The sequence below is a fragment of the Sminthopsis crassicaudata genome, chromosome 4 (assembly GCF_048593235.1).
Source record: "Sminthopsis crassicaudata isolate SCR6 chromosome 4, ASM4859323v1, whole genome shotgun sequence".
Taxonomy (NCBI): Eukaryota; Metazoa; Chordata; class Mammalia; order Dasyuromorphia; family Dasyuridae; genus Sminthopsis; species Sminthopsis crassicaudata.
The window spans coordinates 380,639,481-380,655,575 of record NC_133620.1 but is presented as its reverse complement, the minus strand read 5'-3'; the positions used below and the strand labels follow the sequence as shown (position 1 = coordinate 380,655,575).

Below are 16,095 nucleotides of genomic sequence, written 5' to 3'. Positions count from 1 at the left end.
TAGAAAATGGTGTATACAGTAGCAAACATAGGTACTATGTAGATTGTTATTGACTCTTTTTCTTTATTACAAGGAAAAGGTTCAATGCTTTATGGGTAAAGGGTATTGGGGATATACAGAAGTAACTACTATGTAAAAGACAAAAAGTATCAAAAAAAAGTTTTTTAAAAGATAAATAAAAGCAATGCAAGATGTCAAAAACCAAAACTGAAGAAATTCACTGGAGAACAATTTCTCTCTTACCCAAATTGCATCTGTGATGTTTTCCTTAAGGGCTTTATTTATGTCCCAACTTTGGCCTTGTCTTTCAGAAGTATTATCTATTTCCCATTTACTTAGTGTTGAACTTGTAAGGGTGTAATAACTTGCCTTCTCTTTGTCCCAGAGGACACTGGAAAGCTGCATGGGTCAGGAAAAGTCATTTTTAAGTCAAGAGTTATATAAGAAATACTATGTTTATCACAAACTCCAAACATATTTTTTTTTTTTTTGCTATTTCACTTATAATTCTAGCACAATCTTTTCTGATATAAGATCTTATAAAACTACAGTGTTCAGAACCATATAGATTTACTTTAATAATCCAAAATTTGATAATCTGTTAGCTAGTAACTTTGGTTTTAATGTACTTAGAACAATAAAGGAATATTTGTAAAATAACTAATAAAATCTGTTAAAAGGGGGCAATTAGTTGGTGTAGTGGATAAACCCCAAGCCCTGAAGTCAAGAAAACCTAAGTTCAAATGTGGTCTCAGTCACTTTACATTTCCTGGCTGTGTGTATCCTTGGGCAAGTCACTTAACCCCAACTGCCTCAGAAAAAAAGAAAAAAAAAAAGTTAAAAACCAGATTTCATTGTCAATTTTAAGTATAATTTTATTAAAATAATTTTTATTTTAAAATATATTATAAAGTAAGTACATGGTTTTAAAGTTATACAAAATACTTTCTATATAACTTTCTTATTTTGATGGCTTATACATATGACTCTTTAATAAATATTATTTGATTGCAATTCAGAATTGCATTTCTTGAATGAATCTATAAGAATGTACTACTACTAAAGAGAAAAATATAATAAGTTATCAGAATATTAGATTTAAATGGAAAAATGATGAGGTCCATTTTAAAGGTTCTTTTACCTTCATTTTTCTAACTTACTGAGTGGTCACTGCTGGGAGACAAAATTCCTAAAAGAGAAGAAACTCTTCGACCAATTCCTGAAAGCATTCCTTGACCCTGTGGAAGGACATGTTGATGAATCTTGCTCAAATTTTCAGGTATCAATCGAATTAGCTGGGTCCTTGAAGAGGCCAAAATAAAGCTTCCACCCTAACAACAACAACAAAAAAAATACACACTATAATCAAAGTAACTTCTAACATGGAACATTTAAAGAAAATGAACAATAATAACTACAAAATGCTCAGTCGAAGCAAAATCATTTATATATACCCTAAATCTAATATTAAAACATTAAAAATAAAAATCCTGTTGCTTTTTGTTAAAATATTTTTAGATAGCAGCCCACACACCGTTTGCAGGAAAAAAATTTCTGCATAAAAATCTCCACTTTCTCAAAGAACTCTATTTTATAGATTATTTAAATATAAATTTAATAAATCACTGATTAACTTTAATGATATCACTGATAAATCCATTAATTTAATCACAAGAAAAAGTTACTTTTCACAATTTATACTGTGACTTCAAATCACCTAATAAAAACAGCCTATTTCTCTAAAACCTTGTTTAAAGCAATCGTAGCCTGTCACATTATTCTCATGTATTAGAAATCTATTATAGCATTCAGTCCTCTTATTGACAGATCAAGAGGTAGGCCTGAATTGAGGCCCTTTCCCAGACTATGTCATTGTTTCAGGTTTCCTGATCTATTTGGTCTGATCACTAGTTCCATTTTTCAACCATCCAATCTTTATCTCCCAGATGCCCCATATATATTCCCATGACAAAAAGGAAAATGTGCACCATACCTGTACAGCTGTTAGAAAACTCCACATCTTGTCTGTACTTCCAAAGTCAACTGAAGTGTCTACATAGCTGTCTTCATGTGCAAGACTGGGCCAGTATCGAACCGATCCTTCTCTAGTGGCAGCCATGACAGCCACAGACTTGAAATTAAATTTATTAAAACACACTTAAAAATGATAATATATATGATAACTTCTGATGATGTGATTTCATAATGCTGACAAATGTTAGTTTATAATCTGAATACAGGAAAAGGTTAAATAAAAGCTATGCAACTATTTTTGCTTTTAATTCAGACTTGTGATTTCAAATGACTTTGGAGAGAATCCCTATGAGGAAACTCCTTCCATCAAATATAATAAGTCTTAGAGTATCATCAGAAATTCTTTGTCTTTTTTTTAAATAACAATTTTTAACATTCTACTTTTAAAAATTTTGAATTCCAAATGTTCTTTCTCCCCTGTCCTCTCTGATGATGAGCAACTTGAAATGTCATATATGTATGAAATATATAGAGAATTGACTCAAATTTATAAGAATACAAGCCATTCTCCAACTGACAAATGGTCAAAGGATATGAACAATTTTCAGATGAAGAAATTAAAACCATTTCTAATCATATGAAAAAATGTTCTTAACCACTATTGATCAGAAAAATGCAAATTAAGGCGACTTTGAGGTACTACTACACACTTCTCAGATTGGCTAAGATGACAGGAAAAGATAATGATAAATGTTGGAAGAGATGTGGGAAAACTGGGACACCAATACATTGTTGGTAGAGTTGTGAAGTGATCCAACCACTCTGGAGAACAATTTGGATATGGAATTTGAGGGCTATCAAACTGTGCATATTCTTTGACCCAGCAATATTTCTACTGGGCTTACATCCTAAAGAGATCATAAAAAAGGAAAAAGAACCCACATGTGGAAAAATGTTTGTGGCAGCCCATTTTGTAGTGGCGAAGAACTGGAAACTAAGTGGATGCCCATCAATTGGAGAATGTCTGAATAAATTATGGTATATGAATGTTATGGAATATTATTGTTTTATAAGAAATGATCAGCAGGATGATTTCAAAGAGGCCCAGAGAGACTGACAAGAACTGATGCCGAGTGAAATGAGCAGAACCAAGAGAATGTACATGGCAACAAGATTATGTGATGATTAATTCTGATGGAGGTGGGTCTTTTCAACAATGAGGTGATTCAGGCCAATTCCAACAGACCTGTGATTGAGAGAGTCATATACACCCAGAAAGAGGATTGTGGGGACTACAACATATTATTTTCACATTTTTTTTGTTGTTGTTTGCCCGATCTCTTTTTCCTGTTTGATCTGATATTCCTTGTGCAGTATGATAAATGTGGAAATATATGGAGAAGAATTGCATTTATTTAGCATATATTAGATTACTTGCTATCTAGAGGAGGGGGTGGAAGGGAGAAAAGATTTGGAACACAAGGTTTTGCAAGGATGAATGCTGAAAACTAAAATATATATATATATATATATATATATATATATGCTTCAATATGTATTCAGACTTCATCAGTTTTTCTTTCGGAGATCAACAGCATTTTTCATCTTGAGTTCTTTGGGATTGTTTTGGATCACTGAGAACAGTTAAGTCATTCACAATTGATCATCATACAATATTGTCATTACTATGTACAATATTCTCTTCACTTCATTTTGTATCAGTTTATTTAATCTTTTCAGGTTTTTCTGAAATCAGTCTGCTCATTATTTCTCAAAGAACAGCATTTCATTACTATCATATTCTACAATTTACTTAACCATCCCAATTGATGAGCATCCCTTTAAGTTCTAATTCTTTGCCACTACAAAAAGAGCTGCAATAAATATTTTTGTACAAATAGGCATTATTTTCCCCTTTTAAAAAAAATCTCTTTAGGATACACAGTAGTATTGCTGGATCAAAGGATGTACACAATTTGATTGCCCTTTCGGCATAATTCCAAATTGCTCTCCAAAACAGATGGATCAGTTCACAACTCTACCAACAATGCATTAGAAGAACACTTTGTTATTAAAGTTTGGTTGATTTATGAATGTTAAATTATTTACCTGAATAGAATGGACTTTATAGGTTGCAGGGTGGGAGAGGGCTACCAAATCAGCACACCACTCAAAATCACTGGGTGGTAACTGAAGTTCTTTGCAAACCGATAACTGTAAGAAATACCAAAATATAAGACTCCTCTGAGGATTAAATACAAATGTACATAAGATTTTTCTTCTTTATGTTCGGTTCTGATCTCTGACCCACCGCTCAAAATTGCTATATTATATATGTGCCAAGTTAGTCGAACACTGTCACTACTTCTTACACTTTAAGGAAAAGTCAAAACCCCTTCATCCCAGGACCAGCAGTACCACTTGAGCCATTTCCACAGAGATAACTTTTAGAGAGAGGTAACTCCTGGCTTGTCAACTCTGACTGCAGTAGCCTTAGCTCTTAAAGACCTAGAAAAAGAAAGTTTCCCCCACAGTCCTTAGCTGTGTCACATGACTTGGTCTCAGAAACTACTAAGGTTTTATTCACGAAAATGATGCTAAGGAAAAGGCATTACTATCTGCTTTGCCACTGCCTCTTTCTAAGGCCCACTGATCCCTTCCATCACACTTCCAGTTGCAATTGTCCCCATTAGACCATGAGCAGGATCCTTGAGGGCAAGGCTGTTTTATTTTTCTATTTGTATCCCTACCACCTAACATAGTGCTTTGCATGACGTATTTAACAAATGTTTTTTCATTCATTCATGCTTTGAAGTTTAAATTAGAAAATTAAAAAAAAATATCAAATTTTCTTCTTTTAAAACAAAGTAGCTCAAGGAAATGATTAAAGTATTTTACCTACTATGACACTTGTTTGGCTAATGTAATTACTTCCTTTTCCTTTAAAATTTACCCGCAGTCTTCTCAGTTGGTTTGTTTGACTGTTTGCACATAAAGCCAATTCTTAATTATTATTTAATTTCGTGTCTGTAGTTGTCTTTTTCCTGTCCCTTGCTAGGGACCAGGGATTCTTCCCAACGTTTTTAGTAGGATCCTTTGCCCAATGATATTATTTCACCCACAGTAAAAAAGGTATCTAACTTTGAAAGCAATGAGCAGGAAGAAATAAGCCTCAAAAGTAACATGACAGGAGCCACAATAGTAAGTCAGGAGCTAAAAATATCTTTTACACTTAGACATATTTACTATGCTCCCTCTGCTATGAAAATGGTTTTAAATTACCTTTAAAATTTTATTAAGCATTGTACAGTATGTATAAGACATGGCTTCAATCCTATATAAGGTTCTTTCTAGTTCTTTCATGAGAGGATTTTAAAATCCTGGCTGAAAGACAATGAAATCAGTCCAACCCTCTTAAACCAATCTGCTATCATCAGTTTATCCTGCCCTATTTCCTACAAACTAATTTTGATAACACCAGCACTCAAAACTTTGACTTTGGTCATTGATATCTTGCCCCCAGCAATGGCTCTCAATCCATCTCTAATTGCCTATTGTTTCGGACTTGATATTAAGCATCCCTGACCAATACACAGGAATGACTCCTATTTTATTCTTCTAGATATGACTACTTTTCTGTGCTGTTTTAGCCAGATTTTTCTAAATCTGAAATACATTCAATAAAAATTTCTATCTCAACATGAATCTTAAGAATATGTGTGGAAACTCTAAAAGGCAAAAAAGGAGAAATGACTAGTTATTTCCCAACATATCTTATACATACACAGTATCATATAGTTACTTTTCAAAACTAATGAATAAATATGTTTACAAAAAGTAGTGATAAAAGTATTCATAAAGAATAGTTTTGTTTATTTCTAGTCAACATTTTTAAGCAAAAAATTTTAAAGAATTATTTGATTACTTATCTCTTCTTTACAAAGCTTTTACCTTAGCAACTGGTGACTGACCAATCCTCCAAATAATGAGTCTTTCTTTGAAGACCAGCCAGGCCCATCCACTTTCATCTATCTTCACAGTTAATCGATCATCAACTAGGAGAAAAGGGAAGGTTTAAAACTAGCCTTAAAATAGAACTTCAAGAACAGAAAAGCCAGCAAAATTGCAACATTCATAACATTAAAAAAAAACCACATTAGATTATAAAGGGGCTTACTTTGACCCAAAAGGCAACTTAATCTAATATGAAATTAATTAAAAAGAGAAAATATCCTTGGATAATTCAGTTATCACTCATTCCCAAAAATCATATCTTTTGAAAATATAATCACAAGGGGAATTACTTTGAAAAAAGACTTTCCAACAAAATCTCTAAAAAGCATCTATTTCCTTAGGTAATTTTTTTTTAAAAGTGAGTGTGTATGGATATGGGAGGTAGGAGGATAATGCTTTAATATTTAATAAGCTGACTTGCAAGCCCCTAATATCCTATTCTATATAAAACAGAACCCAAAAAATTATTTCATTAAAAAAAATGTTAAGCGTGCTTTTGGCAAAAATTTAACTAGCATACTAGTATCACTATTAGTATTGTGACAACAGTGATAGCATGGACAAATAAAATCTTTAATCATCTAAAAATTCTAAGTTTTCATTCATTAACAATTTTTCCCATTGGAAAAATTTAGCTACCTGTTAATATTTTTAGAAATTTTATTTATCTGAATTTGTCTTTTTCCCTTGACATGTGAGAAAGGTTAATAATATCAGAGGACAATAAGAAAAAACATATGGCAGGGACATAAATCCACTAACAGAATGATCAAATGTTATCTTTACTAGAAGTAACATTTTTGTCCTGGAACTTTTTCATACTTTGAATGGATTCCAATTTTAATTAAATAAAGTACAATAAATCAAAACCTAGTCTACAGAGATTACATTCCTTAAAGCTCTGAAATATCAATGCCACTTTGGGGGGACTCTGTGAGTAGCCAAAGGTATGCTATGCAAAACTACACAGCCCAGTGTTTGAGAACTATCTTCCCTCTGTCCCCGTACTTGAAGATCAACAAGTCTAATCTTAGCAGTTTCATTTATTAATTCTGAGAAGAGGTAGAGAAGCTGGAATCTATACCAGGGAAGTATTAGTATAGTGCTCATGAGGTACTCTGGTGAGATCATGGATACCTGGAAATGTGGGAATCACTGGTGACTATAGACCACAGTGCACTCTTTTGATGATGGACCATGAAATAATTTTGTTTTAAACTGATCGAATGCTCTATCCACTTCAGTCATACTGGAGGTGACTAGTCTATAAATGGAGATATGTGTCCCTGAGGAGCAAACCTTCACATCTCTAAATGCCTACTGGACTGGCATATTCCCATCCCAGCTATCAAAATTGATCTTCAAATATGAAATCCTGTTTACCCTTTAAAGTCCTTCAGAACCTGGTCCCCCCATATCTTTCCACTCCTATTACAGTTTATACCCCTCTATCTACCCTTCCATACAGTAAAACCTCACTCAATGTTTAGCATACTGTGTAGCACATAGCAGGTACTTAATAAATGTCTATCGACTGACTGCTCCTTACACATGACACTCTATTTCCCAACTCCAACATTTTCACTGACAGGTAACCTATGCATAGAATTCCCTTCCTCATTTATCTCCTGGCTTCCCTAACTTCCTGTAAGACCCACCTAAAATTGTACTTTCTGCAAAATATCTTTCCTACTCCCTCTTATTCTTAGTGACTTCCCTGAGATTATTCTCCAATTTATCCTGTATATGGGGCAGATAGATGGTACAATGGATAGAGCACCAGCCCTGAAATCTGGACCACCTCAATTCAAATCTGGCCTCAGACACAACACTTATTAGCTGTGTGATCCTGGGCAAGCCACTTAATCCCGATTGCCTCAAAAAATTTTTTTATCCTGAATATAATTTATTTTTATACACAGCTGTTTGTACCTTGTCTCTCTCATTAGACTGTGAGATGTAGGACTATTTTTTGTCCCTCTTTTTGTATCTCTAGTACTTAGCACAGACTATTTAAATATTTAATTCATGTAGAACAATGGTAGAAATTTTGATGCCTGAAAATTATTGCTGAAATCCTTTACAAAATTCTAGAAAACCCATGGGATATTGTGATAACATTTGTGAATTAAAGTATAAATATTCCATTATTTAAGAAAAAACATCCAAAAAAAGTCAGCATGCATTTATTAAGTATTCTCTATGTGCTAGGCACTGTGCTAAATGCTGGGAATTCAAAAAGAGGCAAAAAACTCTCAAGAAGCTTACAATCTAAGGTAATATACAAACAACTAAGTACAAGCATGGTAAGTAGAAAGAAAAAGGCACTCAGAGAAAAGTCACTAAAGTTAAGAAAGACTGGGAAACACTTTTTCTAGAAGGTAGGATTTTGGCAGAGGCTTGATGGAAAACAAGGAAACTAAGAGATGAGGAAGAAGAAAGTTCTAAAGCAAAAGGACAGCCAGTGAAAATGGTCAAAGCTGAGGGTATCATGCTAAAAAAATAGCAAGGAGGCCACTGTCACAATGAAGAATATAGGGAAAAAGAACAGTCATTATTTAGAATTGAATTCTTAAATGGACAATGTAGCTAACCTTGAATCTTTTCTTTTTCCATATTCTCTCTAGTCATGATTGATGAAAAGATAGAAGTGTAATTTTCCCTGTGATTTTAGAATTTCTGTTAAAGCTTTCTCATTCTGGATGCAGAATCCTCTTTTAACATGTCAAAGACCACAGTACAAACTTGTGCGAACAGACTTTCCCTTCACTAAATTCAATCCAAAGATAATGGCAATAAGACTTTTAGGTAAGACTTCGTTAATACCTGTCCTCCTTGGTTAATATATAATAGTTAACATCTTGCATTGGCTTATTTTGCAGGGTTGAAACTTATGATTCTTATTAATCAACTTTTGATATTGATTTAGATTTTGGCTAAATAAAAGTAAAAACTGTTAAGGTTTTAATTTGATTAATCTGGAATCAACTCTGAGAAGTCATTTTGTTACTGAAGTTTAGTTACATCCCCCATGGTCTTACATACACTTGTGAAAAGCAAAGTCAAACATATACAAGATGCAAATCATAAATTCTGTTCCTTTATTCTTAGTATAAGTGTTCATTTAAAATTTCTAAAAAAGAAAAATAACCAATGTTACCTACCTTCAGCCAGTGCTAGAGCTTCCATAACTTTAACAGGAAGAGAAGATCCAAAAGTTTTGACATCATAGTTGATAGTCTCACTGATGGACTGATGCTGTACCATTCTTGTGGGTGTTCCGCTAAATAAAATACAGCTCATAACTTTTTTTGTAATTTAATTTTCTCCACCAACTTATTACTGACATAATTTTAGCTTAAAGAAAATCTAGCAACAGGGGACAGGACAAAGAAAAATAAGCTATTGTGGAAAAAGTATATTTCTCATAGTTAAAAAGCCTAGGTTCTAATTCAGCTCTGCTAGTAAATAACTGGCTGGACTTGGGACAAATTATTTACCCTCAACGCCTCAATAGACTATGACTGGACTCGATCTCTTAAAATTCTAAAACTATGAATTTATGTGAGATATATGCTTACTTATGCTATTAAACAAGAAAACCAACGAATCAATTATCCACTAGTACAAAAGATTTTTATTGCCATAATATTCTTTTCAGAAAATGATAAAATGGAAACATTTTCTTCTCATTTTAAAAATTATTCAAAATGCAGTGAAATTCCCGTTTTTTCATTTACAAAGCATTTATGTCATACAAGGCATTCTACAAAACAAGTAACAGTCATTGTTCTCAGGAATTTTATATTTTATAGGAAATAGTATCTTTTTATTTCAAGAATCTTGCTATGAAGTTCAAATATCTTTTTCATGAGCATAGTGCTGTCTTACTGAAGCATGAAAAGTTTTTAAGTAGTTAGGTGGGACAGTGGGGGATAAAGTGCTGGATTTGGAATTAGGAAAAAAATCAATTCAAATGGTGCCTCAAATACTGAGTGACCTTATGCAAATTGTTTAATCTCTTAATCCTCAATTTCATCATCTATAAAATAAAGATAACAATAGCACCTACCTCCACACAGGTGATAAGTGAGTCAAATGAGATTAAATAAAAGCTTCGTGCTATGTAAAATAACTTGTTATTATGGAGTTTTATGTTATCTGAAGGGTTGTTAATTCAACTGTTATCAGGTAAGGAACAAATAAAATGAAACTTGTTCTTGTTCACTACAAATTTTCATTAAAGCAACTACTAACACAGCAAAAACATTTTGCAGAGCATTTTATCCAAATTGGACATATAAAGATGAAGCCACTTGTTCAAAATGTTTGTTTCTTTTCTATAAAAACTATTAACTAGTCTGCAAGTTCAAAGCTTTCCTATTTCTAGAAGAAAAGCATTATAGTAAATTCTGTTCAAAGACAATTTCTGAAAATAACATTTTCTAAGATAAAAAATTTTAAAGATAGGTTTCCCTACCCCCTTGGTTATGAAACATAATAAAAAGAAAGAAAGCTAGATCCCCCAAATATCTAGATCTGTCCTGAGCTCCCGTTACATTTCTCTTTATATCATCTCAAACAGTAATTTCAGTTCCCAAGGGTTCAATTAACACCTCTATGGACATGATCCCCAGAACTACTTTATCCAGTCCTAGTCTCCCACTAGAACTAATCATGCATCAAAAAATGCAATTTGGACTTTTCAATGATGTTCAATAAATATTTGAAACTCAAGCATGTCCAAAGCAGAACTTTCCATTCGTCCCCTAATTAAAAATCTTTTTAGTTATGGGCAGCAACTTCTCTCAGAGTCAGAGAGACCTGAAATCTCACTGTTCAAGTTCAAATTCTGTCCTTTTCTCTCTCCTCATACAGCCATCACCCTAATTCCAGCCCTTATCACTTCTCACCTGAACTACTTCGGTAATCTTCTGATAAGCCCAATTTATGTCTGTCCCCTTCAATTCAATCTCCACTTAGCTGTCAAAATGTGTTTTCCCAATTTTAAAAACATTTTTATTTAAAGTTCTGAGCTCCAAATTCTATTCCTCCCTCTGTCTTCCCTCTTCACTCCTGAGATGATAAGCAATCACATATGCTATACATGGGCAAGTATGCAAAACATTTCCATTCCATTAGTCGTTTTGGACAAGACTCAAAAGAAGGGGGGTGGGGGGGAAGGCAAAAAAATAGCATGCTTCAGTTTGTATTCAATCATATCATTCATCATTAGTCCTTTGGGATTATCTTGCCAAGAACAATTAAATCATTCACAATTCTTCAAAGAACAAAATTACTATTACTGTATACAATGTCCTCCTAGTTCTGTCCAATTCACAATGCATTCAGTTAAAACTTTCCAGGTTTTTCTGAAATCAGCTTGCTCATCATTTTTCATATTGTAATAGTCTTCCGTTACTATCATCATGTACCCTAACTTATTTAAATTTCTTCAACGGATGGACATCCCTTCAATTTTCAATTCTTCACCATCACAAAAAGAGCTGCTGTAAATATTTTTGCACAAAACAGGTCCTTTCCTCCTTTGGAACATGTCTTTGGGATACAGAGTTAACACTGCTGGATCAAAGGGTATGCAGTTTCATATCGCCCTTTAGTTCCAAACTGTTTTCCAGAATAGTTGGATCATTTACAACTCCATTAATGGTGCACCGGGGCTCCAGCTTTCCCACATCCCCCATATTTCCTTTTCTGTCGTATTAGCCATTCTGATAGGAATTACCTAGTACTTCAGAGCCTTTGCAGTTCTCTCATCAATAGTGATTCAAAGCTTTTTCATCATTATTATTTTTTAGAAAACTAAAGCCTTTAATTTTTTGTCTGAAAAGTGCTTGTTCATGGAAACTGAGCAGGAATGTAATGGAATATTATTCTTCTATAAGAAACATCAGCAGGATGTTTTTGTTTCCTCACTATTCTAATTCCTTTCATTTTTCTTCTCATTACCAAAGCCAACATTTCTTAAACATTAAATAATAGAGGTGAAATTGGCATCCTTACTTTGTCCCTGATTGTACTGATTCCTATTACAGATAGTGCTTATTGACGGTTTTTCATAAATACTACTTAGCATCTTCTGTAAGGGAATCTCTGTCAATGAGTTTTTCTAAAACGTAAATACAAGTCTCATTGTATCATCCTCTCACAGGAGATCCACTCTGCAGGCCTGGGTTGGATCTCCAGCAGCCACTGTCAGGGGGCTCCCGTGTATTTCCACAGGGAAGGGCCCTTTTCTCGGCTTTTTCCCAGGCGCGATTAAACTCAAAGCAACAAGCATTCGTTAGGGCGGGGCCAGGCCGGGCAGAGGGCGGGGCTCCGCACCCAGGCCCCAAGTCAGGCCATTCCAGGAGAAAGGATGAGCGCGAGGGGACGTTACCCGCTCCGTCCCGCGGCTGTCAGGAGACAGTCAGCGCGCTGACATGTAGAAGGCACGGGGGGGGGGGAGGGGAGGAGAGGAGAAATCACTTACCGCGTGCTCAGAGAGCTCCGGCGGCTAACCGGCGAGAACAATCCGGGAGAGCCCACGGCTGACGCCAGCGCCAGGCCTTTCCTGCTCGCCGTGCGGGGCGTGGAGCTCGGCGTGTTACCTCCCAGAGGACCCCTGCGGACCCCGGGCCCAGGGGTCCGCGGGGAGGCGGAGGCAGCGGAAAACATGACGGGACGTGAGGAGCTGTACCGCTCCAAAACACAAGAGCTAAAGGAAACGCGGGCCGGTTGAATATGAGTCGTGTTGTTATGACGTCACGACACCCGCGCCCGCTGGTGCTTTCCGACCGCGTGATTGGGTCTGGCGAGCGGGTCGCGTTTGACGGGATAATGGCGGAAGTGGAACCCGAAATCCCGCCTTCGTCCCGGAAGTTTTGTGCGTCCTATTTGTAGCTAGGCTGCAGAACTCGGTGGTTTTTAGACAAAGGCCCTGAAACTACCCCTGAATTCCCACGAATGGTCTCCCGGCTTCTTTGTTTGATGGAGATTCGCGAACAAGCGGGGCGGGAGATTGTAGAGAAGCATCACGAGCCGCCCGGGTATGGAAAAGGATTCTTTATAGAAATCCTACTTGCTCGCCCGCGTAGCGAGGTGGAACAACCTGAGTTCAAATTCTGTCCCTGCTACTTAGCCAAGGCTTAATCTGACTTAAGTCTGACTTAAATCTCCGCGTCAGTTTTCTCATCTCTAAAATGGGGATAAGAACAGCACCTTCCTCACGGGGTTGTGAGGGTCAACACGGAAAACAACAGAAAATTGTAAAGCGCTTTGCAAACTTAAAGCGACGGATAAATGCTACAGTGTCTCTTCCAGACCTCCTGAGGCAACTGCTGTAGAGACAGTACAGGGTTGAAATGCAGACTGGCGTGGATCCTCTTGTTTCTGCCTTGGTTTCCTTTCTGTGCCCTTTCTCTGGCTCTACCACCTTTAACCCGCCCTGTGCAGGTCCTCCTCTCTCACTGTCACGTGGTGTCAATTTCCCGGACCCGCTGATTCTCTCCGTAATTTATCACGTTATTTGCACTAGTCGCCATTCTACAATAAAGGCTTTGAAAGCAGAGGACATCTTTTCCCCCGGGCTCAGCACAAGTCCCTGTATATAATACAAATAAATGCTAGTTGCCTTGGCAAATCACTCTGCCAGGGCCTCTGGTTCCCCGTCTGTAAAATCAGGAGCTTGGACAGATTGATCTTCTAGGCACCCGTGGAATTTTCCACTTAGGTAGTTGGCTACTTCATTCATCACCTATTTAAATGGCACCCATGATGAGCCCGTGTGAATGAATAAATGCATAAGCATTTATTAAGGGACTACTTAATATGTATTAGTCTTTGACCTGGAAAAGACACAGCTCTTGACCCTGAATAACATATATTCTAATGGGGAGATAACGCACTCAGGAAAATGGGGTCTAGTGAAGGGAGGTAGAAGTCAGGAGAATGATGGCGGGTGGAGAGTAGTTGCTTAGCATGCTCCTTCCAGAAGCTACGGCTACATTGATTTGTTTAACTGTTCCTTATGTGGTTTAGGAGAGCAGTTGCTGGTTCCCAATGACGTGTTTGGGATTTGTCACCAAGTGTTCTTCACGTGAAGAATTCACAATGGCCGTTCTCTTTGGTAAAAGGTAGATTTATTTAGGAGAAGAGATAACAGACAAAATAGATACAATAGACACCAGGAGTGGTAAATATGAAATAGACATATAGTTAGGAAGGAAGGGGTTTTAACAATTAATGATGGAAAAGACAAACTCCGCCCTCCCCCCATGGAATTCAGGATTAACCAGGATAAAGGGGAAACCCTTGCGGTTAGAATACACCCATAGCTGACTGGCTAAATCTATAGAATCTAGCACCCCAGAACAGTTAACCATAAGGAGAAATAATAGAGGCACAGTGGGGAGACATCACGTGGCATAGACGAGGGGTGAGGGGACAGATACCACCAGGCAGAGGCTGTGCTCTTACGGTCAGAAGGATTCCACAAAGATGGTGTGAGCCACGGACAGATTCATGGGGAAATTTAACCTAAGGAGGTTGACATCGCTTGGATTTCTGACCAGACATGGCAAGGAGGGGGAGATCTCCACAGAGAGTGAGACCATGAGACTAAACTAATCCCCCTCAGTGCCCCTTCCCTGCCTGCATCAGGGCAATACTTCACTCTTTCTTTGCCCACTACACTTGGTTACTCATGATCTCATCGTTCCCAGTCAGTCAGTAAGCACTAATTAAACACCTACTATGTGTCAGGAACTGTATTAAGCACTGAAGCTTATAGCAGAGCAAAAGGTAAAAGAGGCTAAAGTTAGAATTATAAGATAGGGCTTCCTGAAGAGGAGATTGGAAAATGTAGATGATGTAAAAATTGCATCTATCCAGTGGCACAATGCATTAGCCCTGGAGTAGAAGAACCTGAGTTCAAATTCCAGTCTCAGAGAGCTGGATGACTCTAGGTAAATCACTCCCAATTGCCTCCAAAAAGGGGGGGGGGGAAATATATATATCCATAAAAATCTATTTTAAGAAAAATTATGGTGATCTTCTAATGAAAGCATTGTTGATCTTAGAACAAATCAGAAGCCATATCATAAAAGAATGAGATTTGAGAGAGAGGTGAAGTGGATGAAAAACTATATCCACCTTTTTCTGAGTTTCATTGAAAGAAAAGCATAGAGAACATTATCTTGAGGAAACTGAAAGTTCTATTAGCTTTTTCTCATACATCCCCTAACTCTGCTCAGCTCCAAACTTTGGTTGACAGTCAACTGGCATTTTTTTTTGTTTTTTTTTAATTTTATTAATTTTATAATTATAACATTTTTTGACAGTACGTATGCATAGGTAATTTTTTACCTTATCCTTTGTATTCCCTTCTGTTCCGACTTTTCCCCTCCTCTCCACCCCCTCCCTTAGATGGCAGGTGGTCCATACATATTAAATATGTTATAGTATATCTTAGATACACTATATGTGTGCAGAACCGAACAGTTCTCTTGTGGCACAGGAAGAATTGTATTCAGAAGGTAAAAATAACCTGGGAAGAAAAACAAAAAATGCAAACAGTTTACACTCATTTCCCAGTGTTCCTTCTCTGGGTGTAGCTGATTCTATCATTGATCAATTGGAAGTGGATTAGACCTTCTCTTTCTCGAAGATATCCACTTCCATTAGAATACATCCATACAGTATTGTTGTTGAAGTGTATAATGATCTCCTGGTTCTGCTCGTTTCACTCAGCATCAGTTCATGTAAGTCTCTCCAGGCCTCTTTATATTCATCCTGTTGGTCATTTCTTACAGAACAATAATATTCCATAACATTCTTATACCATAATTTACCCAACCATTCTCCAATTGATGGACAACAACTGGCATTTTTGTAAACATGTACTATGTACCAGGTAAGTTCTGGAGATACAAAAGAAAGAAAAGCATAAAAAGTCCCCAAAGAGCTCACATTTAAGGGGGGAAAGAATACAAATAATGAGGTAGATACATAGAAGATGAATTAGAGATAATCCCAAGATTAAGTACTAACCTTAAATAAGACTAGTAAAAAGTTACAGAAGATGTGATTTTAGCTGAAAATTGACAA

The 16,095-nt window shown here is 36.3% G+C and overlaps 1 protein-coding gene across 1 annotated transcript in view; it reads right to left on the bottom strand.

Moving 5' to 3' along the window:
• Window positions 1–15,934, bottom strand: part of NUP133 (nucleoporin 133) — a 58,254-nt gene extending 42,320 nt beyond the window's left edge. The window contains exons 1-7 of the mRNA XM_074262380.1: window positions 12,482–15,934; window positions 9,153–9,271; window positions 5,926–6,029; window positions 4,084–4,188; window positions 1,994–2,131; window positions 1,161–1,331; window positions 244–399 (exon numbers count right to left, since the gene is read on the bottom strand). Of these exons, the coding sequence (XP_074118481.1) occupies window positions 244–399; window positions 1,161–1,331; window positions 1,994–2,131; window positions 4,084–4,188; window positions 5,926–6,029; window positions 9,153–9,271; window positions 12,482–12,666 (978 nt within the window). The 5' untranslated portion in view covers window positions 12,667–15,934. The remainder of the gene's footprint in view (window positions 1–243; window positions 400–1,160; window positions 1,332–1,993; window positions 2,132–4,083; window positions 4,189–5,925; window positions 6,030–9,152; window positions 9,272–12,481) is intronic.
• Window positions 15,935–16,095: the final 161 nt, after the last annotated feature.